Source organism: Barbatula barbatula, assembly GCF_947034865.1.
Source record: "Barbatula barbatula genome assembly, chromosome: 21".
Taxonomy (NCBI): domain Eukaryota; kingdom Metazoa; phylum Chordata; class Actinopteri; order Cypriniformes; family Nemacheilidae; genus Barbatula; species Barbatula barbatula.
This window is the reverse complement of record NC_136784.1, coordinates 12813141-12836738: the sequence shown is the minus strand read 5'-3', so window position 1 is coordinate 12836738 and position 23598 is coordinate 12813141. Positions and strand designations below refer to the sequence as shown.

Genomic DNA, 23598 nt, shown 5'->3' with positions numbered 1-23598 from the left:
CTGAATTTTTTCTTTGGCACTGGGAAGTTCAATAAGTTGGAAGACAAAAAGCCTTTCACCATTTATCGAAGCCATTTATCAATAAAGGATCTGGGCACTGACCCAATTAATGAGAATGATGCAATTTGATCTATCGTAAAGACAATCGCAAAAATTGATGCCACGAGTAGAGATCCAAAGAGTTACTGGAACACGGTGATTGCAAAATGTTGAAATGAGTTACAGCTAATCCTCTGATTCAACAAAATGGGTGGGGTTGAGCTTAGGGTAGGAAGAAAAAAATGTAAAGCATTGGAAAAAACAAGCAGTTAAGTAAATAGTCTAGGTTAAAGGACCTTACTGTTATAAATACTGAAATAAAAAATAACTTCAGTCAGGAAGCATGCCGTGACACTACAGCCACATAGAAAGTGTCACATACCGCAGAAGGAAACCAATTTCTTTGGCAGTTTCACATATTTCAGGAAGTCAAGGGTGCCACCAAAGAGCCTGTCAACAAATGAATGTATAAAATGAACCTTAACTGAGTTTCCTCATAGCTCTTGGCAGAGAACACCAGTAGCCATGCGTAACATGATACACACTTCGGTATGTACTGTAAATGTTTTTGCTGTAGTTATGCAGCTAGTAACTTACTTTAGATTTATATAGATCTCATTTGTTGGCAACAGTTTGTTCCAAGACAAATGAATATTAAATATTAACAAGTCTTTATCTTTACAGAAATCTTTACATGCAAAGCACTCAGGGAACCGGAAAACCAAATAAACCTTTTTCTGTTTCCTTTTCTAATTTTAGTTCCCAGAATACTTTGCAGGAGGCTGTTATTTTATAGTTTTTTTCTGTAAGGATAAAGACTTGTTAATGTTGTTTACGCTGATCATTAATGATCATTGTCTTTGAACAAACTGTCGCCAGTAAATTACATAAATGTAAGTCTACAGTAAATTACTGGCAAACTGCTGCAGTAATTTTGTCATTTCCACAGAAATGTTTTACACTGTACTTGTGACAAAACTTGATAAACTAAACCTAACACAGCCTCCGGCAAGTTTTGTTATGTAAAGGTCAGAGCTATTATGGAACTAAAGATATTCAGAGTAATAAGACTTGTTTACTCTCCCTCTTGTCATTTCAAACAGGTGGGATTTTTTTCAGAACACAAAAGCTATTTTGAAGAAAGTTGTTAAACCAAACAGCGCCGGCACCCATTCAGTACTGTTGTATGGACACAAAACCAATGCAAGTTGATGGGTGCCAGATAAGAACCTTCTTCAAAATATCGTATTTTTTGTTCTGCAAAAGAAAGAAGGACATACAGATTTAAAATGACAAGTGTGTAAGTAAATAATGGCACAATTTTCATTTTTGGGTGAACTTTTCCTTGAATCTGCCCGCCAACAGAGCAATAATGTAACTGGCCTTGGCCTAGAAACATTGGCTAATGATGACCTGTGCATTGGACATATCTGTGATTCTGTCAACCTACTTTATGGATGATAAACTAAGACAGCATCAGTCAACCTAAATTTTGATCATTTGCAATGAACTCAACAGTATATACATGTAATGCAAGTTCTCTTCTCAAAATGACAAGGGGTTAGGATGGAGACACAGTCATAGTACCCTCTAGTGGGAAATAAGAAAAAAGTCAGTTTAAGTTCCCCAGACCTACTGTCATTGGATGGAATGATCGCTGATACACTGCTTCATTTTATGTAGTTGCTTTTCAAGTATTTAAAAATTGTTAAAACATTGATGAAGCCCTTTAAAAATGAAACTGCATGCTCCTCTAAACAAATAGCTTACCTCTAGTGAAGAACAAGACATTGTGTAACATCATAATTATTGCATCTGAGATAATTGAAATGATCTCTCTTACCGCTGATTCTGTCCCCATGACAACCATTGTGTGATTTGTATGTTCTCTAGATGCATTGCTTTGTTGCCAGTTAATTTGTGCCTATCCGCTCTCTTAGTTTGATCTGTTAGCATTGTACTGCTGTCACTGAAGGTTATTACGGTGTTTGGGTTATGAAATAGCACTTATTAGACAGAATAATATCTAATTTTACAAGATGGCATTATTGTTTTATGATGAACACTGCGACTCGAAACTGTGCAATCGTTCATTTAGATTTGCTCATCTATTGTATGTCACTCTGTAACTGTTGTGTTTAGCACAGGCCTCAGTTGAACAACTGCAGTTTTCATAATCTAGAAACAATTGTATGTTCTTCTGTTATTTACAGTACATCACGTTTTTGTATTTCTAACTTTATCTTTGTTAAATATCATCAAATACGTTCATGTATAAGACCTAAATGAAAGTGAATGTAAGCCATTACTGATCGTGAATTATAAGACTATAGCCTCATTGCTTCCCTTTCAATGGTAATTTTATCTTATTTCTTCTATTAAACATTTTATTAAGGTAAGAAAGCCATTTAAGCCACAGTTTTAGTGGACAGCGAATCCAAAGTTCATCACAAGAGATGAATGTCTTCACATTTTTATTCATTCAACAAATTACCAAAAAGCATAGAGGTATAATTTGCTCATTTGCATGTAAGGAACAGTGTAGTCCTAAAACAATCAGATAGAATGATCAATGCATCCGAAAGAAAAACAACAAGAGGTTGAATCATAAATATAATGTTGCATTTACTATACTATATCAAACTATTTATTACATAAAGAGAAAGAACGAACAGAGGATTCAAAACATATATTTAATGAAAACCAGTAGGTTTTATAAACCAGACCGTGAAAGCCTTTAACATGTTAATTCAGTGTTGTTAAAGCAGACCAAACCTGTTTATCAAAAATCAAAGGGACCACAAACAAAACATCAAGCAAATGATATTACAACTTTTGAAAAATGTCATGTCATGTTAGTAACCACATCTATTACAGAACCAACAGACCATCTATAAGCGTTTTTACAAACAAAATCTAAATGTTTAAAAATGTTAGTGTCTTTTTTAAGAATGTAAAAATGTGCTAAATTATCAAAGTTTCTCACCCTCTGACATCAAGTATGATAAAACTCTACATGAAACGCTTTAAAACTCATGAGTGAATTCGCTGTTATTATAACACAGAGAATCTGAGAGAATGTTCATTTCAACAACAAACACAAGCAGCATGATGCTCTCAGATTATAGTGATTATTGTTAAATCTGTCAATCTGCATTTGAGAGTTTGAAATCTCTTAAACTCCGACAATCAGAAACGTGGCCATCAAAGTGCAATACACAATAAATAAATCAAAAGCTTTTTTCACAGCAGCTTGTGTGATATCCAGTGTTGGGGCGTAACTAGTAGTGGAGTTGCACAGTTTAATTAAATAAGTTACTTACTAAAATGTGAATATTTACAAATAGGATTACATCTAAATATTTTAGGTAAAAAGCTAGGATATGTTCATTAATATTAATTTGTTGCTTTGCCTGTTGTGCATAGATGCCTCCTGCCGTGGCCGTTCAGTAAACAGATGCTTTTGATTTGTTTTTTGGTTGAATTGAATCTTGTTTGCTAGCTATTAAAATTATTTAATAATATTGAGTTGTAAGATTCAGGGCACCAACAAACTCCCTACTTCCTATTTTAGGCGGAATTTAACTTTACTTTAGCTTTAAAAGACAACACCATGAATTAAATTTTGAAAAGTAATCAAATGTAATGTTACTTTACCGAAATAAAAATAGATACACTATGCATTACATTTTAAATAGTGCAACTTGTCATCTGTAACCAATTACATTTCCAAAGTAACCTTCCCAACACTGGTGATATCTACACTGATGTTCCCTCAGTTTCTTTTGTATGACACACCAAGAGCGATTTCAGATTATAATGCACACCCCCACAAAGTGAGACTGTACCAACCCTGTGATATGAGGTATGAGAAGTAATTTGAGGTGACTCATTCTTAATATTTCCATTTGAATAAACACCACAGGCGCATCTCACCTCAATTTAAAAGATCCCAAAGCACGCAGGGCTCATTATTGTATCTTATCCCATCACTAAGAAGTGTAATGAACATCAGGTTACAAAACAATCAAAGTAATATATGAACCATTAATACTTTTCAATAAACATCATTTCAAAGGGGTTTTTAAATTTGTGACATACGGAATTACAATAAGGGTTTAGTTTGGCAATAAGGGTATAGTGAAGGAAAATGAGAGCTGTACAGACCTCACTATCATCATATTGCTTGGAGAACATGGAAACTAAAGTGCATCATTTGTGACTTGCCAACACCCTTGATATATTCTGTTGGTTAATAGACAGATAAATGTAACACACCCCCCACCAATTTTGCTGAAACAACGACACGGAGAGGTGAGGGACAAGGTGATGCAATACACTAACAGGCTCTTCTCTAGCCTCTCCAAGGGGTGTTCAGGTTATACTCATGCAAGGATGTAGTGTTCCCTCCACAATCCACATACTGGTACATCTCCTGAGACACCTGCTCAGCGTGGCCAAAATACACAGTGGTAACAGTAACCCTGGAAAAGAAGCAGCAAAATAAATCATAAATAATCCACAAAACAAACTTAAAGGGGTCATATGGCGCGAATACATGTTTTCCGTGTCTTTGGTGTGTTAGAAGTTGCCCATGCATGTTTTAGACACGTAAAATTGCAAAAATGACCGAATGCTCACTCAGACTTGCCTGAAACGCCTCGTGTAACCACACCCCCACAAATCTACGTCAGTTTGTGGTATGACTTGACATTTGGGCAAATAGATGCCCAAATGTAAACGCAAGTAAGGTACCTGTCGGTACAATTGCTTTGGAACCTGATGTTCCAAATATGATGAGAGGCGTTACATTTCTGTCACACGCTTGCAGAATTGGCAATCTTGACAATCATAGCACACCTCGCTTTTCAGAGCGAAGAGCTTTGTAAAAAATCTGCGTGTTTCAGAGAGGTGGGGTGAAGTGGAGATAGAAACATGCATGGTATGTGGAAAATGCAGTGTTTTTGAACCTTAAATCGTGTATACACATTGCGTTACATCTAAAACAAATGATAATATTCGTTTTAGACGTGTCATATGACTCCTTTACCTAATTGTACATTGATCTAAACTTGCTTGCATGAGTATCATGGGCTTGTGCACTAACCTCTACAGCACCAAATAACAAAATATAGTGTTTAATCAGATGCTTGAAATGGGCTTGAAGATCAGTTCCTCTCATATCACAAAATTTATTTTGAAACTTTTTGCTGTGTTTGTGCTATACTTACTGCATCATAACCACAATGTTGTGCACTTTGATACTCTGCAGGGTACAGTAGTCACTGAAAAATAGAGGGAGATTAGTCTGCTAGATGAAAACAAAATGTTACATGCTTGTATGTTGAAAGGATGTGTACTTACTACATGTAACTCATTTCATCTGCTATGGTGGTTGGCACCATGTAGTCAATCTGCAAAACAAATCATTCAAAATATGAATGACATTCATATATGTTGTAAAAATATGAAAATAACTAATACTGTAAATGCCAGATTAGGGTAATACTGCACCTGCTTCATGTCCAGCGGGCCGATAGTGGTGATGTTGCTAATGCACGTTTTACCAATTACAGTCTTGGAAAACTGCACTCGGGCTGTGATGTTGGCCACATCCACAGAGTAATAGTTGTTGTTTGTTATATTAAGCGTGTTCTTAAAAAAAAACAAAGACACAAATTTAAACGGAATGAAAAAACACCTCAGGCTGTGCACCTATATGGCTGTCAGACAGTATCAACATCTTTCAGAAAGAACATAGGTGATCAAATTGTGTTCTCACATAAATGCACAGGAGAAATGGGCAATTGTTTATGGGACTCTCATAAATGAGCAGCTGTCTGCTCATATCAGTTTCAGAAATTCACTTTTTACAAAGGAGCAATTGTCCGGCCTGTTTATTTTCAGGTCAGGCATTTTTTAATAATTTTTTTTTTTAAACATTTACACATCAAATACCTCTTGTGACTTTCACAGTCTGAAAGAATATCAACATTGTCCTTCCAAAACCTTATATGTCCCAATTCGCAGTTTTTTAGTAAATAGGAAAACAAAATTAAATACTGTGTTGTCAAAGTTGACAAGCACTTTTTAAAGTAGTAGTTCACGAAGTAGTTCAGTAGTAAAGAATTTGCTCCCATTCACTTTCCTTAGTAATTCTTCCCTACTATGGAAAGTCAATGGGGGCAAATTTTGAAGTGAACTACTCCATTAATATCTTTATTGGTTACATACAGTGCATCCGGAAAGTATTCACATCGCTTCACTTGTTTCACATTTTGTCATGTTACAGCCTTATTCCAAAATGGATTCAATTCATTATGTTCCTCAAAATTCTACAAACAATACCCCATAATGACAACGTGAAAGAAGTTTGTTTGAAATCTTTGCAAATTTATTAAAAATAAAAACGAAAAAAAGCACATGTTTATAAGTATTCACAGCCTTTGCCTTGGCACTCAAAATGAGCTCAGGTGCTTCCTGTTGCCACTGATCTTCCTTGAGATGTTTCTACAACTTGATTGGAGTCCATCCGTGGTAAATTCAGTTGATTGGACATGATTTGGAAAGGCACACACCTGTCTATATAAGGTCCCACAGTTAACAGTATATGTCAGAGCACAAACCAAGCCATGAGGTCTGTAGACCTCCAAAACGGGATTGTATCAAGGCACAGAAACATTTCTGCAGCATTGAAGGTGCCAATGAGCACAGTGGCCTCCATCATCTGTAAATGGAAGAAGTTTGGAACCATCAGGACTCTGGCCGCCTGGCCAAACTAAGCGATCCGGGAGAAGGGCCTTCTGAAGGACTCTCAGACCATAAGAAACAAAATTCTCTGGTCTGCTAAAACAAAGATTGAACTCTTTGGCCTGGAAGTGTCATGTCTGGAGGAAACCAGGCACTGCTCATCACCTGGCCAATACCATCCATCCCATAGCATAATGCTGTGTAGATGTTTTTCCAGAGGCAGGAACTGGGAGACTAGTTAGGATTGAGGGAATGCAGCTTTGTACAGAGACATCCTTGATGAAAGCCTGCTCCAGAGCGATCTGGACCTCAGACTGGGGCGAAGGTTCATCTTCCAACAGGACAATGACCCGAAGCACACATCCAAGATAACAAAGGAGTGAATACAGGACAACTCTGTGAATGTCCTTGAGTGGCCCAGCCCAGACTTGAACCCGGTTGAACATCTCTGGAGAGATCTGAAAATGGCTGTGCACCAAGGCTCCCATCCAACCTGATGGAGCTTAAGAGATCTTGCAAAGACAAATGCGAGAAACTGCCCAGAAATAGGTGTGCCAAGCTTATAGCATCATACTCAAAAAGATTTGAGCCTGTAATTGGTGGCAAAGGTGCTTCAACAAAGTATTGAGCAAAGGCTGTATGCGCTTTTTTCGTTTTTTATTTTTAATAAATTTGCAAAGATTTCAAACAAACTTCTTTCACGTTGTCATTATGGGGTATTGTTTGTAGAATTTTGAGGTACATAATGAATTGAATCTATTTTGGAATAAGGCTGTAACATAACAAAATGTGCAAAGAATTAAGCGCTGTGAATACTTTCCGGATGCAAAACACATTGACAAACATAAATAATGATTTATGCATTTAATATGGAGATACAAGGTGTTCAAAAGGACAAAAGCGATTATATGGGTTTTAAAATGAAATGCAAGCACAATTTCTATTTTCAGCCACACTTTAAGCGGATATGTTTTAAAAGCTCTAAGGTTATCAATAAACTGGTGTTTGATGTCTGCAAAGTGACAACTGCTCTGGAGGAACTTACGGTAACATTGAGATACACAATGCGTTTGGCCTGGTCATAGGACACGTATACAGACTTCACTCCCACATAGTTCACATCAATGGAACGTGGGAAAAGGAAGAAGACGGCCAGACTGGAGAGCAGCAGGCACACAATGACTGAAGCAGTCACATACAGCTTACTGTAAAACATCGAAGTGAATGAAGCAACATTAAATTTGTGTACGTGTCTTCAAACAAACCAAAGTGTCATAACTATACCAAAATATTAGATCAAGAATTAGCTCCATGCACCCATAACTTATGATGATAATTTCAGGTGTGAAAAATAATAATAGCAGGTGAGAGAGTATTTGCTGTTTTAAAGGGGTCATACGACGAATATTATCGTTTGTTTTAGATGTAATGCCATGTTTATACATGAAAGTTGTACTTTCCACATACCGTGCATATTTGTATCGCGCAGAGTTTTTACAAAGCTCTCTGCTCTGAGAATCACAGTGTGCTTTGATTGGCCAGTTAACTAGTGCGTAGTGATTGGTCGAATACTGCAAGAATGTGACGGAACATCAAGTTCCAAAGCAATTCTACTGACAGGTACACCACCATTCTTGCGTATACATTTTGGCGGTCTTAGTCAAATCATACGACGAACGGGCGTAGATTTGTGGGGGTGTGGTTACACGATGCGTTTCAGGCAGGTCTGGGTGATCATTCGCTTTTAGATAGAATGCATCTTTTGTTCCGACACTTACATATTTGCAATTTTACGTGTCTAATACATGCGTGGGTAACGTATAACACACCGAAGACACAGAAAAACACGTATGCACGCCATTTGACCCCTTTAATATGTCAAAACATGTCTTGAATAAAATGTAAAGAACGTGGACTGGTAAAACAAAATGCATAACAGTCTTAAACTCTCTCTTACGTTCTTCTTGGTCTCAGCCTCTGGTCACTGTATGGGATCAGGGCCACCAGCTGATTCTCTTGACCTGGATAAAAATACAAAAAAAACTCTGTAAAATGTTTTGAGAGGGGGACTGTTGTATTATGATATCTTTCTCCCTTTTGTAATTCGATTATGTACAGTTCAGCCACAAAGCATCATTGATGTAAAACCGCACCTCGCGGGATCCTTCCAGTGCCTTGGCATGTGGGGCAGGTAACACCGTCTCGCCCAGTGAACTCTACGTAAGGGAACTGGGACACGTCTCCGTTCTTGCCGTCGTCACTTGGCGTTGTACTGAAGCCTGGCGATGAGGTTAGATCCCGACAGTCATCGTGACAGCTGTGCTTAGGCAGGTGGGAAAGAGCCTTCCCCATATTGAGACCTGGATGTAACGTTAACGTAAATTATATGTTTATAGCCGAAATCACACAATAATAGACAAAAACACAACAGCCTATAGAAATATACAAAGGCAAAACATCAAACACTATTCGTAGGCCTTGGCGTTTCATTAAGCCGTAGCCTACATGCACGCGCCTCGCTGCTACTTAGCTGACCGGTGGCTAAAAACAAAGCTAACATAAACAAAACCGTCTAGCTTCCTTCGGAGCAGTAACGTTAACTCGGATAAACCCACACTTCAGACGACAGCACTTTTACCTCACGTCAAACAGCGAAATAAACACGTAAGATATATTGTTTATACCTGGCAGAATACGATTATGTGAGATCCTCGGCGGTCATGCAAATCTCGTTTATCTTTTAGCCTGACATGCGCATTAGCGGTCTGTAGACGAAATACTACAGCGAAGGCTTTCCCTTATGAATATTAATTAGGGTATCCTTGGTAACGTTCAACCAGCAACGAATCATTTAATACGGTGACAGCGCCCACATATCGACGTCTTTATCTCGGCAAATCAGGTAAGGCCTTGCTGGTCACGTCACGAACGTCATTAATATTCATTAGCAAAACCGTCGTAATAGTAGGATGAACTGTTGGCGTTGCAATGATGATTAAATGCAAATTGCTGCTTACTTAGCACATGCAAATACATTTAAGGTCATTTATTTGAGGTAATAGTTCGTTGAGTAATAATTGGTTTAAGCACACTGTAAGAACGTCTAATATCAAATCAGCAAAAAAATACATATAAAAAAATATGAGTACAGTATTTAACTGCCAGTCTTAAAACTAATGCGCAATATTTGCGGAGGACACTGGAGGGTCAGCGGGAGATCCCGTCCCACCCAACAATATTTTCTCATCCTCCCAGTTTGCGTCTTTGACTCCGCCTCATCACTGTCACAGCCTCCAGAGCAGCGGACGGAGACCACCATTCGTCGCCGCTGTTGTTGTAGTTCTGTCGGCTGTTCCGCTCATATCATGGCCTCAGACGGTATGGATGAACGTTCTCCGCTGCTGTCAGAACCGAACTCGGGGAATGTCACGCCCACAGCAACGTCTTACCTGCAGGACGCGAGCCCGAGAGGTAACTGCGTGGATTGTGATTGACTGTGCTGAATCATTTAGGGCGGACAGTAGTGAGCACTGAGCAGTGATCTGTTGCAGCCTGGAGCCGGTTTGTGCTAAACATTGTCTCTAAGGAATATCGGCTCAGATGAGGTCGGTCCTGTCGGGCCGCGATCAACATCGGATTTCTTCTGCTGAATTATATATATATATATATATATGATATGATATACCGTGAACACAATGTGTCGGGTTATGTACACTAGGTAGCCAATAGGTTTGACATTTATTTTGCTGCTGGATATGGTCCAGCCCGCATGCTAGATTGTTATAGATGTCAGTTTTTTGTGGTCGCTTGAGCAGGTGACATTTCATTTGCTTTGCTTTGCTCTCATGTGGATTAGATTTGTTTGTTATTAGTACCAGTATGATACACATAGGCCTATAGTGGACCTGTAAACATAATACACGTGTACGAGTGCCCAAATAAAGGATGAAATGCAATGTTCACATATTTTTTTCAGCTTTTGAAGCCTCAAATTCTTTGTTTTGTAAAGACGTTCTCTTGTTGGCAGGGTTATACCTACAGTACCATTGACATTGATAGATATAGATGATGAGAATGCTGCCCTACCCTGTGTGGGCTTTTCGATTGCAAATTCTCAAACTAAAATGAATAAATCACTTGTTTTAAGGGTGAAGTATGTCATCAGAGGTTTGGTCATCATTTACTCGCGCTCAAGTTGTTCCAAACCTATGGCGTTGTTCTCCAGAACGTGAAGAAATCTGTACGAATGTTTGTAAATCAAACAGTTCTGGGGCACTATTGACTACTATAGTAGAAAATAAACTACTATGATGGTCAATGGTGGCCCAGAACTGTTTGGTTTCCTATATTCTTCAAAATATCTTTCTTCTTGTTCAACAGAACAAAGCAGTTTATACACATTTGCAACAACTTGAGGGTGAGGAAATGATGAAAGAACTTTTATTTTAGTCCCTTTATGAATGTCCTTCTGTTTTAAGATCCAGGTTTCATACAGAAAAACGAAACATTCAATTCTGTCTACCCATTTTCCTTTTTTATAAACCTCCCATGTTTCACTTCCTGATTAGCATCCGTTGATTTACATTTCTTCTGTAATAATCTGATTTTCAGATTTAAGCGTGATGGCTGTATTGCCATACCATGGTGAGATTATGGTATATGTGTTGGTTTGCTTAAGGCTTATTATCTGGCCTGGTATTTCAAACCCCTGGATTTCTTTCACTGTATTAGATAAGTTTAGCCTGTTGTGGGAGGAACTGCTAAACCGGGCTGTAATGCACAACACTGTTTAGCTTGCTGAGATTGTTGTTTTTTGTCAAACTGTAGTTTAAAGCCGAAGCTGAACTGATCTGTGTCCCTTTGTGTGTGTGTACCGCACTACAATGTATAGAATTGAGGGAGAGACAGGTGCTTTATTAATAATCTATCATGGTAAAGGTATGGGTGAGAAACTATTAATGTACATGAAACAGCTTTGACCTTGTTTGACATTCCGTGAATGGGCTTCAATTGAACAGAAAAAGGAATTTCAACTTGACACTCGAAGGATATTGTAGGTTTGACTCACACTGAATCTGATATTTGAGCCCTTATTCAAACAGCTCTTCTATATATTGACTTATTTATTATACTTTTATATATGGGCTACCAATACCTTCAGACGATAAACCAGATGACTTTGCAGTTGAGTGGAATAAATAGAAAATATTAAATCTGATAAGATTTTAGATATGATAAGTAGATTTCCAAATAATGTTTAGGAAAAAGAGTGTAACAATAGCCCATATTAAAGTATCGAGTATCCCGATACAAAATAACTTAAGATATGTATCATAGAGAATATAAATATCTTTTTTATGTTAAAATTCAGTTTTATTTTTCACTGACAGTCTATTTAGTTTTATTAGTTTACATACAGATAAATGGTTCATTTTTATGCATTTGCCAGATGCTTTTATCCAAAGCGACTTGCTTTGCATTATACTATACATTTGTATCTATGTGCAATCCCAATCACAAAAACAAAATAACCGAAGGCAAACCATTATTGTGCCGCATTCCATTTCGCAAGGATCCTCTCTTGTCTTGTAGTATAAATCCACAGCGCACCCTTTACTTTACAGTGGTTCAGCAGTTCTATTTCTTTACATTAATCTTTCCGTTAAACTCAGTGTTGAAAAGACAAGTTGTTTCTATTTTCTATGTTGTTTTAAGGGTTGATGAGTAATCGTGTTACATAATCGGTCAATATTGGGCAAAATAATCGCGATTATGCTTTTGTCATAATCGAGCAGCCCTTCATTTTCATTTATTAGCACTGGCTAGAGTACAACTAAGTTTGCTACCTGCAAATGTATACAGAATTTGACCTGTATATTCAATTCACGTTCAAGGAATAAGCAACGAGTTATCTACACTCATGTTATCGTCAATTTATGCTAGAGCTAAATCAATGTTCCTTACACACGTGTCGCTCAGATCTCTCAGTTATGACACATGATAGAGAGAAGGACCGAAAGGGAGTTGTGACAACAGCTGACTGCAGGGTTGGGAAAAGGCCTCTCATCTTACAATGTGGTACGGGCTGGTGATCGAGAAATTATTGTGTGAGGTGTTTTTAAACTCAATGTTTTACAAAATACACTGCTGCATTAATGCAAACACGCGTTAGACAGCAGCTAAGCCTTGTGTTGTCTCGAAAGATGGCCAGAGAATCCAAAAAGGGATTATGAATCCATCTGGACCCTTGTTTGTCAGACAGAGCTGCTTTATCTGATGCTTATAGTCCATTCAAACACATCACATGTTGCTCAGAAGAATTGTTTATCTCAAACACAAGTCCTGAATAAACCTATAACACTTTGTAATGTGATGTGAAAAGCATAGGATGCTCAGTCTTAGAGCAGAACACGAATAGGAGAGAAAGTTACAGACATCTCTAAAATACTCTAGAGGCGAGAGAGAGACTCACAAGAGCTTGTCGATGGCTTCAAGAATGGCTTTTAGGTATGTCAGGTCCATCCAGCGTACGTGCTTAACAGGACGATTTGATGTATAGATGCAGAGAGGAGCCTTTTTGTCTGCTTTAGCTTTTAAAGCACTTTAATGTATATGACATATGACAGATCCTCTTTACATTGCTGAGCACTTCGTTACGCCAAAAAAACTAGATAGTGTTAAATGATCGGACATTACCAGACACTGGCGACGCAAAAACTCACCAGCGCCATCTTGTGCAACTAGCCCATACGCATAATTGGTCAGTACAGGTCAGTTATGCTGAAAGAAATAAGGAAAATACAATTTCATGAAGATAATAGAAAAATTAAGTCTTACCCAACAGTTACAGTACATGTAATGTATGAAAAACTATGGTACACAAGATTGGTTTACTCTATTAATCTCTTAGGACCAGTTTTAGAAAAATATTGCATTACATAATACCGCTTAGAGAGATGTAGTAATCCTGACAGCTGACTGAGAGCATGGGGTCAGAGTTTCTGTCAGATGGTTTTGCTGAGGAGTCACATGTTCAACATGGCTGCGCCATGACTGTTGTTGTTGTCAAGTGTGCTCTGATCTCAGAAAGAAGAAACAATGTTTTTTTAGTATGTTATCATGTTTTTTATTGTGTTAGTTAGATATATATTTATAGTTATATATAGTTATTACTCAACCAAAACAACCCAACCGCAGTTCGATTGACATTAAATGGAACCCACATTTAAAAAAACATGTTTTTTGAAAATCTGTACAAAAAACTCATCATGTCTGGATATCAATAAAAATAAGCCAGATATTTAGTAGAAGTATTTATAATGGCCTAGACTGATGGTGCATCAGATGGGAGAGGATCATAATTAGGATTTACCTGTGACCTCTGTTGGGGGTCTGTGAATAAAAAGCAGATATAACATTTTGTTTCTATACATAAACCAGCAACACACAATAAAGTCTTTAAGGTCAAATTTGACCACCTTAAAGCGCTATATCACCGGCAAATCAAAATGTACCCATGTTTTGATTTGGCAAATAGCCCAGAATACTAAAATATGGTCCTTATTGATTTTGCATAGTACAAAAATGCCTCATTTGTTAATCGCTTTGGATAAAATTTTCTGCTAAATGACTATAAATGTAAATTTAATGTAAATGAATAAAAATTACTATGGTCAAGTCAAAAGGGACCATTTTGGGTGAAGCATTCCTTTGAATCATAAACTATAGTAGCATACGTTTTATGGACTTATAACATTATGCATTAGAGAAAACTTAATTTACATAGTACGGGTAACATTATAGCCCATCAGTGCTAAAAGATATGTGAATGCTGGACCTAAGTTATAGACAGACTATGTGTCTCTTTTCCTAAATTCCTACAGCTGAATTACCTCCACCCTACACTGCCATCGCCAGTCCAGATGCGGGAGGAGTTCCGGTCATAAACTGTCGAGTGTGCCAGGCTCTTATAAATCTGGATGGGAAGCTCCATCAGCACGTGGTGAAGTGCACCGTCTGCAATGAGGCCACCGTAAGACATCTTAGTCATCCACAACTTACAAACAGTCACGTATCTGTCCAAATATTCACGTGTGTAAATCAGAGAACAGGTTAAAACACAAAAGCTGTGATGATATTGGGTTATATTCTCAACAACTAGACTGTCTTTATAGTCAAACAGGAGATATGCCCAAGCGTTGTGTGCTCAGTAGGGTGAATTGCAGTGTAATTGGATTGTCTGCATGAGAAACGTTTGAATGAATATGAACAGTGACAGGTCTACGGGTGGATGGATATTCTAAGCTGCGACGTGACACGTTAAATTTAAGAGCAAAATTAGTACGAAAAAATATTATTTTAATAATGCAATTTAGCGTTGTTTCGGTTTGTTGTTTATCTCCAAACAAGTTACTAAACAAAGCACATCGCTGTTGTACTTCTTAAACCTTGTATCTCCATATCTCCATATTCTGAAACCTTGTATCTCCATATTTTTTGTCATAAATCATTATTTAAGTCACCCTCTATGTTTGTAAACTGGATTGTGCAAATATCTAACCAATAAAATCTATTAAAAAGTGTGTGTCAACTTTGACAAAACATTGTTAAATTATACAGTGGACTTCCTAAAAATCAACAAATTTTGACATACAAGGTTTTGGATGGACAGCAGATATTTAACATTGAGATTAAATGTATTTCCTAATATGTTTAATTATTCTATGAACTTTTGCTAGCGAAGCAGAATCAAATGGTTTCACATGTAGAGCTCAGTTCTGGTTCAGATATTTCATAAATTTCACATGTGATCTCAGTGTAGGGTATTAGCAGATTCAGTTGATGTGCACTGTCTAGACTAAATGAGAGGGCTCACTGTTCACAAATCCCACATCACATGCAATATTCGTGAGTTAGTCCAGCCAGAAATCCCGATTTTAACTAGTCGCAGCAATATTGGAAATATTCAGGAGCTATTGGTTAAACATGCTTAGAGAAAGTGAGTAAAAAATAACTATTAACCGTTAACGCACAACACCATTTTCTCAGCAGCATTACTGCTTTGAAATGAATCAGAGGGGATGTTCTTTTCACAGATGTACCACTTCATTCTGTTTATTACATTTATAAAAGTTGTATTGTCACCTCTCTTAGATCATAAATCAATGTGTTGGATGGATCTTGTATATTGTATCTTTTGTTGCTTTGCTTTCTAAAACATCATCTGTGTATATTTGTACAGCCTATAAAAAACCCACCCACAGGAAAGAAGTATGTTAGATGTCCTTGCAACTGCCTGCTAATCTGTAAAGACACATCTAGGAGGATAGGATGCCCCCGACCCAACTGGTAAGTGTTAAATGCACACTTTAGTGGGCGGTCATTCGGCGGATATGTTTTATGATATTATAACTGCAACAGTTTATCACTTTATCACTAAATGTGACAAGTGCTTTAAAATGTGTCCTGCCACAACATTAGTGTCACAACATTTCTTTATCAAAGTGATCCACACATTCAAATATCTAAATAGTCACAGAAAAAGAGTTAACTGTTCACAATTTAAGCTTGTACGGTCATATTTTTTACAATAAAAACATGCATATGTTTGAAAACATTCAATGTTTCTGATGTAACTTGATATTTTAATTGTAACTTTAAACATTAAGCACTGTGGGTTAGGTTAGGTTAGGTTAGGTTAGGTTAGGTTAGGTTAGGGTAATTGGTTTGATTTATTTGAATATATTTCTAGCGTTTGACAATCTAAAAGATGTAAAATTTAATTTGTATATATTTAGAATGATGGGTATCAAAGGCACTGTATTTTGCTTGCTTACTTTGATCAAAAGATTGATGCATGTAAGTCTACATGTCATAATTACAAGGAACTAGACCTGTTGTTCCAACTATGCATCTTTGCGCTTCTGCTTGGGATTGATCGTTGGAACGATGGTTTTGGGAAACACTTAAATCGTTGAACTATGCCGGAACGATGGAACTTGCGACCATAGTTGGCTGATGATACGTTTTGGGAAACCCACCCTTGGCTAGTGGCAAGTTATATATAGTAATATTTATTTTATATTAATATTTTATTGTATATTAAATTAAAACTGCTCAACAGTTATTGATTCTTTGTGGAGGTTTACTTGAGTGCCTGTAGATTATTTCTGATGAAAAGACCAGATGTTAACTGCAGTCCAAGCGCGCGCTTCAGATGAAAAGGTCTATAGGATACACTTGTTTTTGTACGATAACTCATTGTTGTAAAAATCCTTACTCTTGTTATTCTTTTAAATGTTCAAAAACCATCAGTGAAGCAAAGCTGTTATTAATAACTGAATACTTTGAAAACTCAAGGACGTAAGAACTGAAATCATTGTGTTTTTATTGGCCGCCAGCAGACGCATCATCAATCTGAGTCCTGTGATGGTGATCCCAGAAGTGCAGACAGCTCAGCCAGCTCTACCAGTCCAGCCCGAGGGCATGCGTGTGGTCTGCGGCCACTGTGGAAACACATTCCTTGTACGATCTTTATAATATTTCATCTTTGGCAGTAAATATTATTTCTGGCTAAATGTACCGCTTTCAAACATTTAATGTCCGTTTATAAACAAAGCTTAGACGAAGCAAAAACTGTTAATGTATTTATATGTAGAGGAAAATACAGCAGAGTTTTTCTAGTACAGTACATGTGTTCTTAGTGTCCTGTGATGCTCCTGCTGTGTAGGGCAGTGATGATGAGTCTGCCTCACGTCTGGCTATTGGCGATTCCTCTGCGATCTTCAAGGTCCTAAAGCCCTTACCAGCGCCCTCTCATTGAATATAATGACAAATTAATTAGAAGTAATGCCAGAGTTTGCAAGGCAGCATTGTATAAATATTCCTTAAACATACTGGCCTGTTGTCAATAAAGTATTAAAATACGTATTCGGCATAAACCACTGGTCCTCTTACTGTATATTTTGATTGGACACTTGGTCACATATATGGACCTATTTATTTATCTATATTCTGTATTGCTATGATTCTCTGTCTTTATATAAGGGTAGTTGAAAAATGTCCTGTACATGTGTCCTATGGTGGGACATCAAACATATTCTGTTAATAATACATCATTGTATAATGTACTGTATGTATATTTATGCCTGGCTGTGTTTGGTTATAATATAACAATTTATTTTATATTTATTTTATGTCCCCGAAAGATTTGGCTGTCATACGCTGACCCCTGAAATCAACGTAGTTAAATGAAGATTAGTCAAAAGAATTGTCTTGCATAAGTAACTTCCTTTTTATCTTCCTCTGTTTTCTGTCCCCAGTGGATGGAGCTCCGATTCAATACATTGGCCAAGTGTCCACATTGCAAAAAAATGTGAGTTGCTATAATGCCATATACACAAATTCGTGCATTTTGCACTACGCTTTAGCAGTTGAGCTACAGGAAAAAACGAACACTGCGTTCTTTCTGCAGTATCACAACTCAAACAAAGTCTCTGATGACTTGATCTTGTGTGCTCGTATGCCTCTGATGTCATGCCTCTCATAAATCAAAATGCGTGACGTGCATTGCTGGCCTGAGGTCAGACTTGTGTTGGGCATTTTGTAGATGTATAAATAAATAAACGTTGGCTAGTGGTGGTACCGGTTAGCAGGGGGTGGGGGTAAAGTGATGCCAGTCTGTCGGAGAGAGAGACTCCAGAGTAGTGACAGACCATATCATGCTGACATACTGTAACATGAGCACTGCCCACACTATGAGTGTGATACACGACAGAGAAAGGAAGAAAGAAAGAATAAAGAAAGAAAAATTTAGCTTCAGATTTTTTATGATTCCAGAAGAATGTTTCAAAATCCCATCACATGAGAGTCATGTGAGGGTTTTTTATAAGCTTTTAAGGGTCTCAAACTGGAAAAGAAGGGGAACATGTGACCCATCTACGTTGACTAGGAACCTTTGTAAGGCAGTCAGTCTGTTTTCCCAGTGAGCTGTGCTTAAGCAAGTGAGGTCAGATTTGTATCTGAAGGGTCTGGTAACTTCACCTCATTCTAGCTTTCCATACAAAAATGAACTAATGTGACCTATTGTTGTTTTTGTAGTAAAACCATAGTAACCACAGATTTACTCTTGCCACAATAACCATCCTTTATAACCTTGGTATTTGTTGTAAAACTATAGTTATACTGCATATTAGTTATAATAATATTTTCTCAGGGTTTTTAAGTGCATTGGAGTAATACAGTAGGCAGTGAAACTAATCCCTGCAACAAATGAAATAAATGAAAGATGGATACAGTAAACCCAGCAGTTTTTGAATTTGGTCTATTTAAAGGGGCAGTGCCACGGTGTTTCTAATAGCATCACATGTATGTTATCTTTGTCCTCAGATCTTCTGTAGGAAGTGCTCTACCCAGAAGGCGCTGCTGTGCCTACATTACAGTAGGAATGATTTGCATTTTCATCGGTATAGGTTTAACGGTGAGTATTGTTCATAGTCTAAATAAATTTGTGAAGCAGTCTGTGAAAACCAGCTTAATGTCTCAAAATCAAATGTTTGAATTCAACGATTATTTTACAATAATTTCAGCTTTTGACATGGCCTTACACAGTCATTAATAAAGATATCTAATTTATATTTTCATATATTTTTGAATGCCATTATATAGAAAACAGTAAAACACAAAACAATGACTTTGTGACGGTTTTCACAGACTGGGTCACAAATGTTGATGCATTAAATGGAAAAGTTTAAGGGTTGACCAAACGTCTAAAACCAAACTGAATATCTGGGATATATATTTATTTTCAGTTTAAACCTAGAAATAATTTTAATGCTTTGAAAGCAAATAAGTTCTCTTAAATCTTTCATGTAAAATATTTTTCTGGCTTAAATGTTAAAAGAACAATGAAGTTGACATTACAAGTCATTTTAATTGACTTTCGTTGTGAGTTGCTGTAGGTTATAAAATAAGTAAAAATTCCTTAACTTATTTGATAAGTAATGTAGAAAATGTTTAATGTTTAGTAAAAATAGCTTAATTCATTTTGATGAGTTGAAGTAGCCTAATGTAAAAACATTTAAAAATGTAACATTGTAGAAACTTGACTTGAAACGGCAATTTGACTAACTTTTAATATTTGGTGTTTTTTTTCACAGGTGGGCACTCAGGACTTTGGTAGGCGTTACCATGCTACTTACGTTTCCTGGGCCTTCGCATATCTCCTGGGTCTTATCTGTCTGGTACGGGCCTTCTACTGGGGGGCTATTAAAGTTAGCTATCCAGAGAACACCTTTGCATAGACAAAAGGTCGCCGATCCTTTAAAGAGTTCTTATAGTATTTGATTTATCCTGATTTTACCAGGTTAATAGTTGAATGATTATTCCGTTAACAAACGCCAGAGTTTAAAAATCCAGAGGGTACTAGTTAATGTGTCTCTTCCATCGAATTATCGATTGGATCCGATGTTTCTCTAAATGATTTAAACTCATTTGAGATAATAAAGTGAAATTTGTGGTCAGTTTAAATTATGTGAATAGTCCACTGTTGGTATTCCTCTTGGATTTGTCATGGCGGGTGGACATCGTACACATTTGAAGTACTGCATTTTGTTAACAAGTTGACCAAAACAGTTGATCTTTTACGGACAATTTGCACATTGCACTACGATTTTATGCAATTCTGTTTTGTTGCTGCTAGTTGTTAAAGCTGTATTGAGCTGAGATTTTAAGGAAGCCTGCCATCGTCTACCGTTAAAACGTTCAGAGATTAAAACGCTCCTCACGCAATTCTGTGCCAACATTTTCGAGTGTCGAACGAAAGGTGGATGCCTCTCTGATGATAATTTACTAGTATTTTAAATCTGTTTTGGCTGCTCAAACTCACTGTGAGCAAAATGAATACATTTGTGTGGCTTTATAAAGAAACAAGCATGAACACTGTACATCTTAGTTTCCCTCATTGATCAGTAATAATGGCCGAACGGAAAATTGTACGTGCATGATTTTAATTAGCTTCTTTTGTACTGAGAAACAGTGTTTTATTAGTCTGTTACGGAAGGACACCGTGGAAGTGTTACGCCATGTGTCTACAGCTCCTTCATTTGTGTAGAATGTACATGTCCTGCTACCTGCCTGATTCCAGAACTCAGTTTAACATCGCTAGCATTGCTGTAGCTTACAGTACATTTACAGTAGTTCTGTATTTTGTCTCAAGTTCTAAACTATGGAGAAACTATCCTATCTAAACTTGTTCTGAATGTGACACTGCACACAAAGTCTGTAGTTGGAATATGGCTTGGGTCTTTTTAAAACAATAATTTCTCAATAAAACCTCAAAATACTACTTTCCCTTTGGCTGCTTGGTATTTGTTAGCATTTCACAACGGATATTTCATTTGGCTTAATAACGAATAGGCCATCTGATCTGTGCTTTAAGATGGAAGACCTTATTACATGTTGTGAAAATGCACGCGGATGACATAACTCAGTGAAAGCCTAACAGCAGACCGTCTCTCAAAGGTCAGACTGTCATCACAGTGAACATGGTCACCTATAGCAGCAGACTCATTATTCAGACATGTACCATCTCATTCTCAGTACCGTAATACTTAATCGTTTTTTTTTCAAATAATATTTATTCTTCAGAGGGGTTTACATAAGGAAAATATGGAAATGATGTTGTAACAAAAAAGAAATAAATTAGACCATGTTATATTTTAGCATCTTTAGTGTAGTCACCTTTTGACTATTAGCAGAAATGTTGTCATTTTATCAAGCAGCTTCTTGAGGTCTCATCCTAAAACGATGATCCTTCAAACAATGAGATCCCATCTATTCTGTGCTCTTATTGACTGTTCTTTCTTCATAATTCAGTCAATGTCATCCATTTCAAAAACATGTTTCATTATTAAATAAAATTGTTTTGTCATGAGAAAACACTACTAAACAAAATTTGGACATTTAAGCATACACCTTCAGATCAAAAGGTTTTTTTTTTTAAATAAAAAAGAAATTTCACTCAAGTGTCCCAAATCTTTCAACTGGTTGGTAACCAATTCCAGGCAAAAACTCGTGCCTGGGAGGAGTTTGGTGAGGCCATGGAGAAGGACTATCGACTGGCCTCGAAGAGATTCTGGCAAACCGTCCGACGCCTCAGGAGAGGGAAACAGTGCCCTACCAACGCTGTTTACAGTGGAGGTGGGAGGCTGTTGACCTCAACTGGGGATGTCGTCGGACTCCGGCAGGGCTGCCGTTTGTCGCCGGTTCTGTTCGTAATTTTTATGGACAGAATTTCTAGGCGCAGCCAGGGGCCGGAGGTTTGGGGACCACACGATCCCATCTCTGCTATTTGCGGATGATGTTGTCGTGTTGGCCCCTTCAAACCAGGACCTTCAGCATGCACTGGGACGGTTTACAGCAGAGTGTGAAGCGGCTGGAATGAAAATCAGTACCTCCAAATCCGAGGCCACGGTCCTCAGTCGGAAAAGGGTGGCTTGCCCACTTCAGGTTGGTGGAGAGTTCCTTCCTCAAGTGGAGGAGTTTAAGTATCTCGGGGTCTTGTTCACGAGTGAGGGAAGGATGGAACGGTAGATTGACAGACGGACGGTGCAGCTTCTGCAGTAATGCGGTCGATGTAAAGAAACGTCGTGGTGAAGAAAGAGCTGAGCCGCAAGGCGAAGCTCTCAATTTACCGGTCAATCTACCTTCCTACTCTCACCTATGGTCATGAGCTTTGGGTCATGACCGAAAGGACAAGATCCCGGATACAGGTGGCTGAAATGAGCTTCCTCCGCAGGGTGGCTGGGCGATCCCTTAGAGATAGGGTGAGAAGCTCGGTCATCCGGGAGGAGCTCGGAGTAGAGCCGCTGCTCCTCCACATCAAGAGGGGTCAGCTGAGGTGGCTTGGGCATCTGTTACGGATGCCTACTGGACGCCTTCCCCGGAAGGTGTTCCGGGCCCGTCCGACCGGGGAAGACCTAGGACACGCTGGTGGGACTATGTCTCCCGGCTGGCCTGGGAACGCCTCGGTGTCCCCCCAGAAGAGCTGGAGGAAGTGTCTAGGGTGAGGGATGTATGGGCATCTCTGCTTAGACTGCTGCCCCCGCGACCCGGCCCCGGATAAGCGGTAGAAAATGGATGGATGGATGGGTAACCAATTCCACTAAGAACCAGCTATTGCTTACACGTGACCCTGCCTGTAAAAACCCTGCTAAAATATTATTTGTGTGATTTCTATCTTTATAATGTAAAAAAACATAATGTGAAAATGTATTCATTATATTGTTTATATAGTAAAGACACTTCAAACATTTGTCTCAACATTTACTAAGCCAACTTGCATTTTGTTGTCTTTTGTGCACTGAAATTCAGTATTATGAATGAAAATCTGAATACTGTATCTAAAAATATTTATAATTTAATAATTTGCAGCCATAAACACACGCACATGAACGATTTTGTGTTGTTTTTATGGCTATGACTGCTTCTGTGATCTCATAATAAGATCACGTGACTTTAGACTGGGTTTCACTGACAGGGTCACAAATGATCAGCTATGAAACTGGTTTATGAAATATGTTGCACATGATATGTTTTCAGTAAAGATGTTCCCTTCAGATCGTTGTAAATGCAATGGCTACTTTCTGTGGATCTTGTTTGGGTGACATGTTCACGTTGGCTTTGTTTTAGGTTGTGACAAATGATTGAAGCCTTTGCTCATAAAAACATGACTCGTAATACATCCACAGGATGGCAGTGTTGGTTCTTCAAAAACACAACTCTCTATGAGTCATCTATAGCTTTGCTCTA

The 23598-nt window shown here is 37.8% G+C and overlaps 2 protein-coding genes across 2 annotated transcripts; one reads left to right on the top strand and one right to left on the bottom strand.

Moving 5' to 3' along the window:
• Nucleotides 1–2462: 2462 nt before the first annotated feature.
• tmem106bb (transmembrane protein 106Bb) lies at nucleotides 2463–9572 on the bottom strand. The gene is made up of 8 exons (XM_079484060.1): nucleotides 9474–9572; nucleotides 8943–9149; nucleotides 8747–8810; nucleotides 7835–7994; nucleotides 5554–5694; nucleotides 5404–5453; nucleotides 5271–5324; nucleotides 2463–4523 (listed from the first exon to the last, which is right to left on the bottom strand). Exons 2-8 carry the CDS (start codon nucleotides 9139–9141, stop codon nucleotides 4394–4396), a joined length of 798 nt encoding a protein of 265 aa, XP_079340186.1. The 5' UTR covers nucleotides 9142–9149; nucleotides 9474–9572; the 3' UTR covers nucleotides 2463–4393.
• A 129-nt stretch (nucleotides 9573–9701) lies between these two features.
• Nucleotides 9702–21138, top strand: pip4p2 (phosphatidylinositol-4,5-bisphosphate 4-phosphatase 2). Its single transcript, XM_079484013.1, has 7 exons — nucleotides 9702–10260; nucleotides 14673–14821; nucleotides 16031–16137; nucleotides 17190–17313; nucleotides 18111–18163; nucleotides 19177–19267; nucleotides 19947–21138. The coding sequence occupies exons 1-7, from the start codon at nucleotides 9966–9968 to the stop codon at nucleotides 20088–20090; spliced, it is 963 nt and encodes a 320-aa protein (XP_079340139.1). The 5' UTR covers nucleotides 9702–9965; the 3' UTR covers nucleotides 20091–21138.
• Nucleotides 21139–23598: the final 2460 nt, after the last annotated feature.

Excerpts from the sequence above, each read along its gene's own strand:
- tmem106bb (XM_079484060.1), bottom strand. The coding sequence starts at position 9,141 with ATGGGGAAGGCTCTTTCCCACCTGCCTAAGCACAGCTGTCACGATGAC. Across the intron at positions 5,454-5,553 it reads GCCCGCTGGACATGAAGCAG|ATTGACTACATGGTGCCAAC; the intron begins GTGCAGTATTAC and ends TTTGTTTTGCAG. Across the intron at positions 4,524-5,270 it reads AACATTGTGGTTATGATGCA|GGTTACTGTTACCACTGTGT; the intron begins GTAAGTATAGCA and ends CTTCTTTTCCAG.
- pip4p2 (XM_079484013.1), top strand. The coding sequence starts at position 9,966 with ATGCGCAATATTTGCGGAGGACACTGGAGGGTCAGCGGGAGATCCCGT. Across the intron at positions 16,138-17,189 it reads GGATGCCCCCGACCCAACTG|CAGACGCATCATCAATCTGA; the intron begins GTAAGTGTTAAA and ends ATTGGCCGCCAG. Across the intron at positions 18,164-19,176 it reads TGTCCACATTGCAAAAAAAT|ATCTTCTGTAGGAAGTGCTC; the intron begins GTGAGTTGCTAT and ends CTTTGTCCTCAG.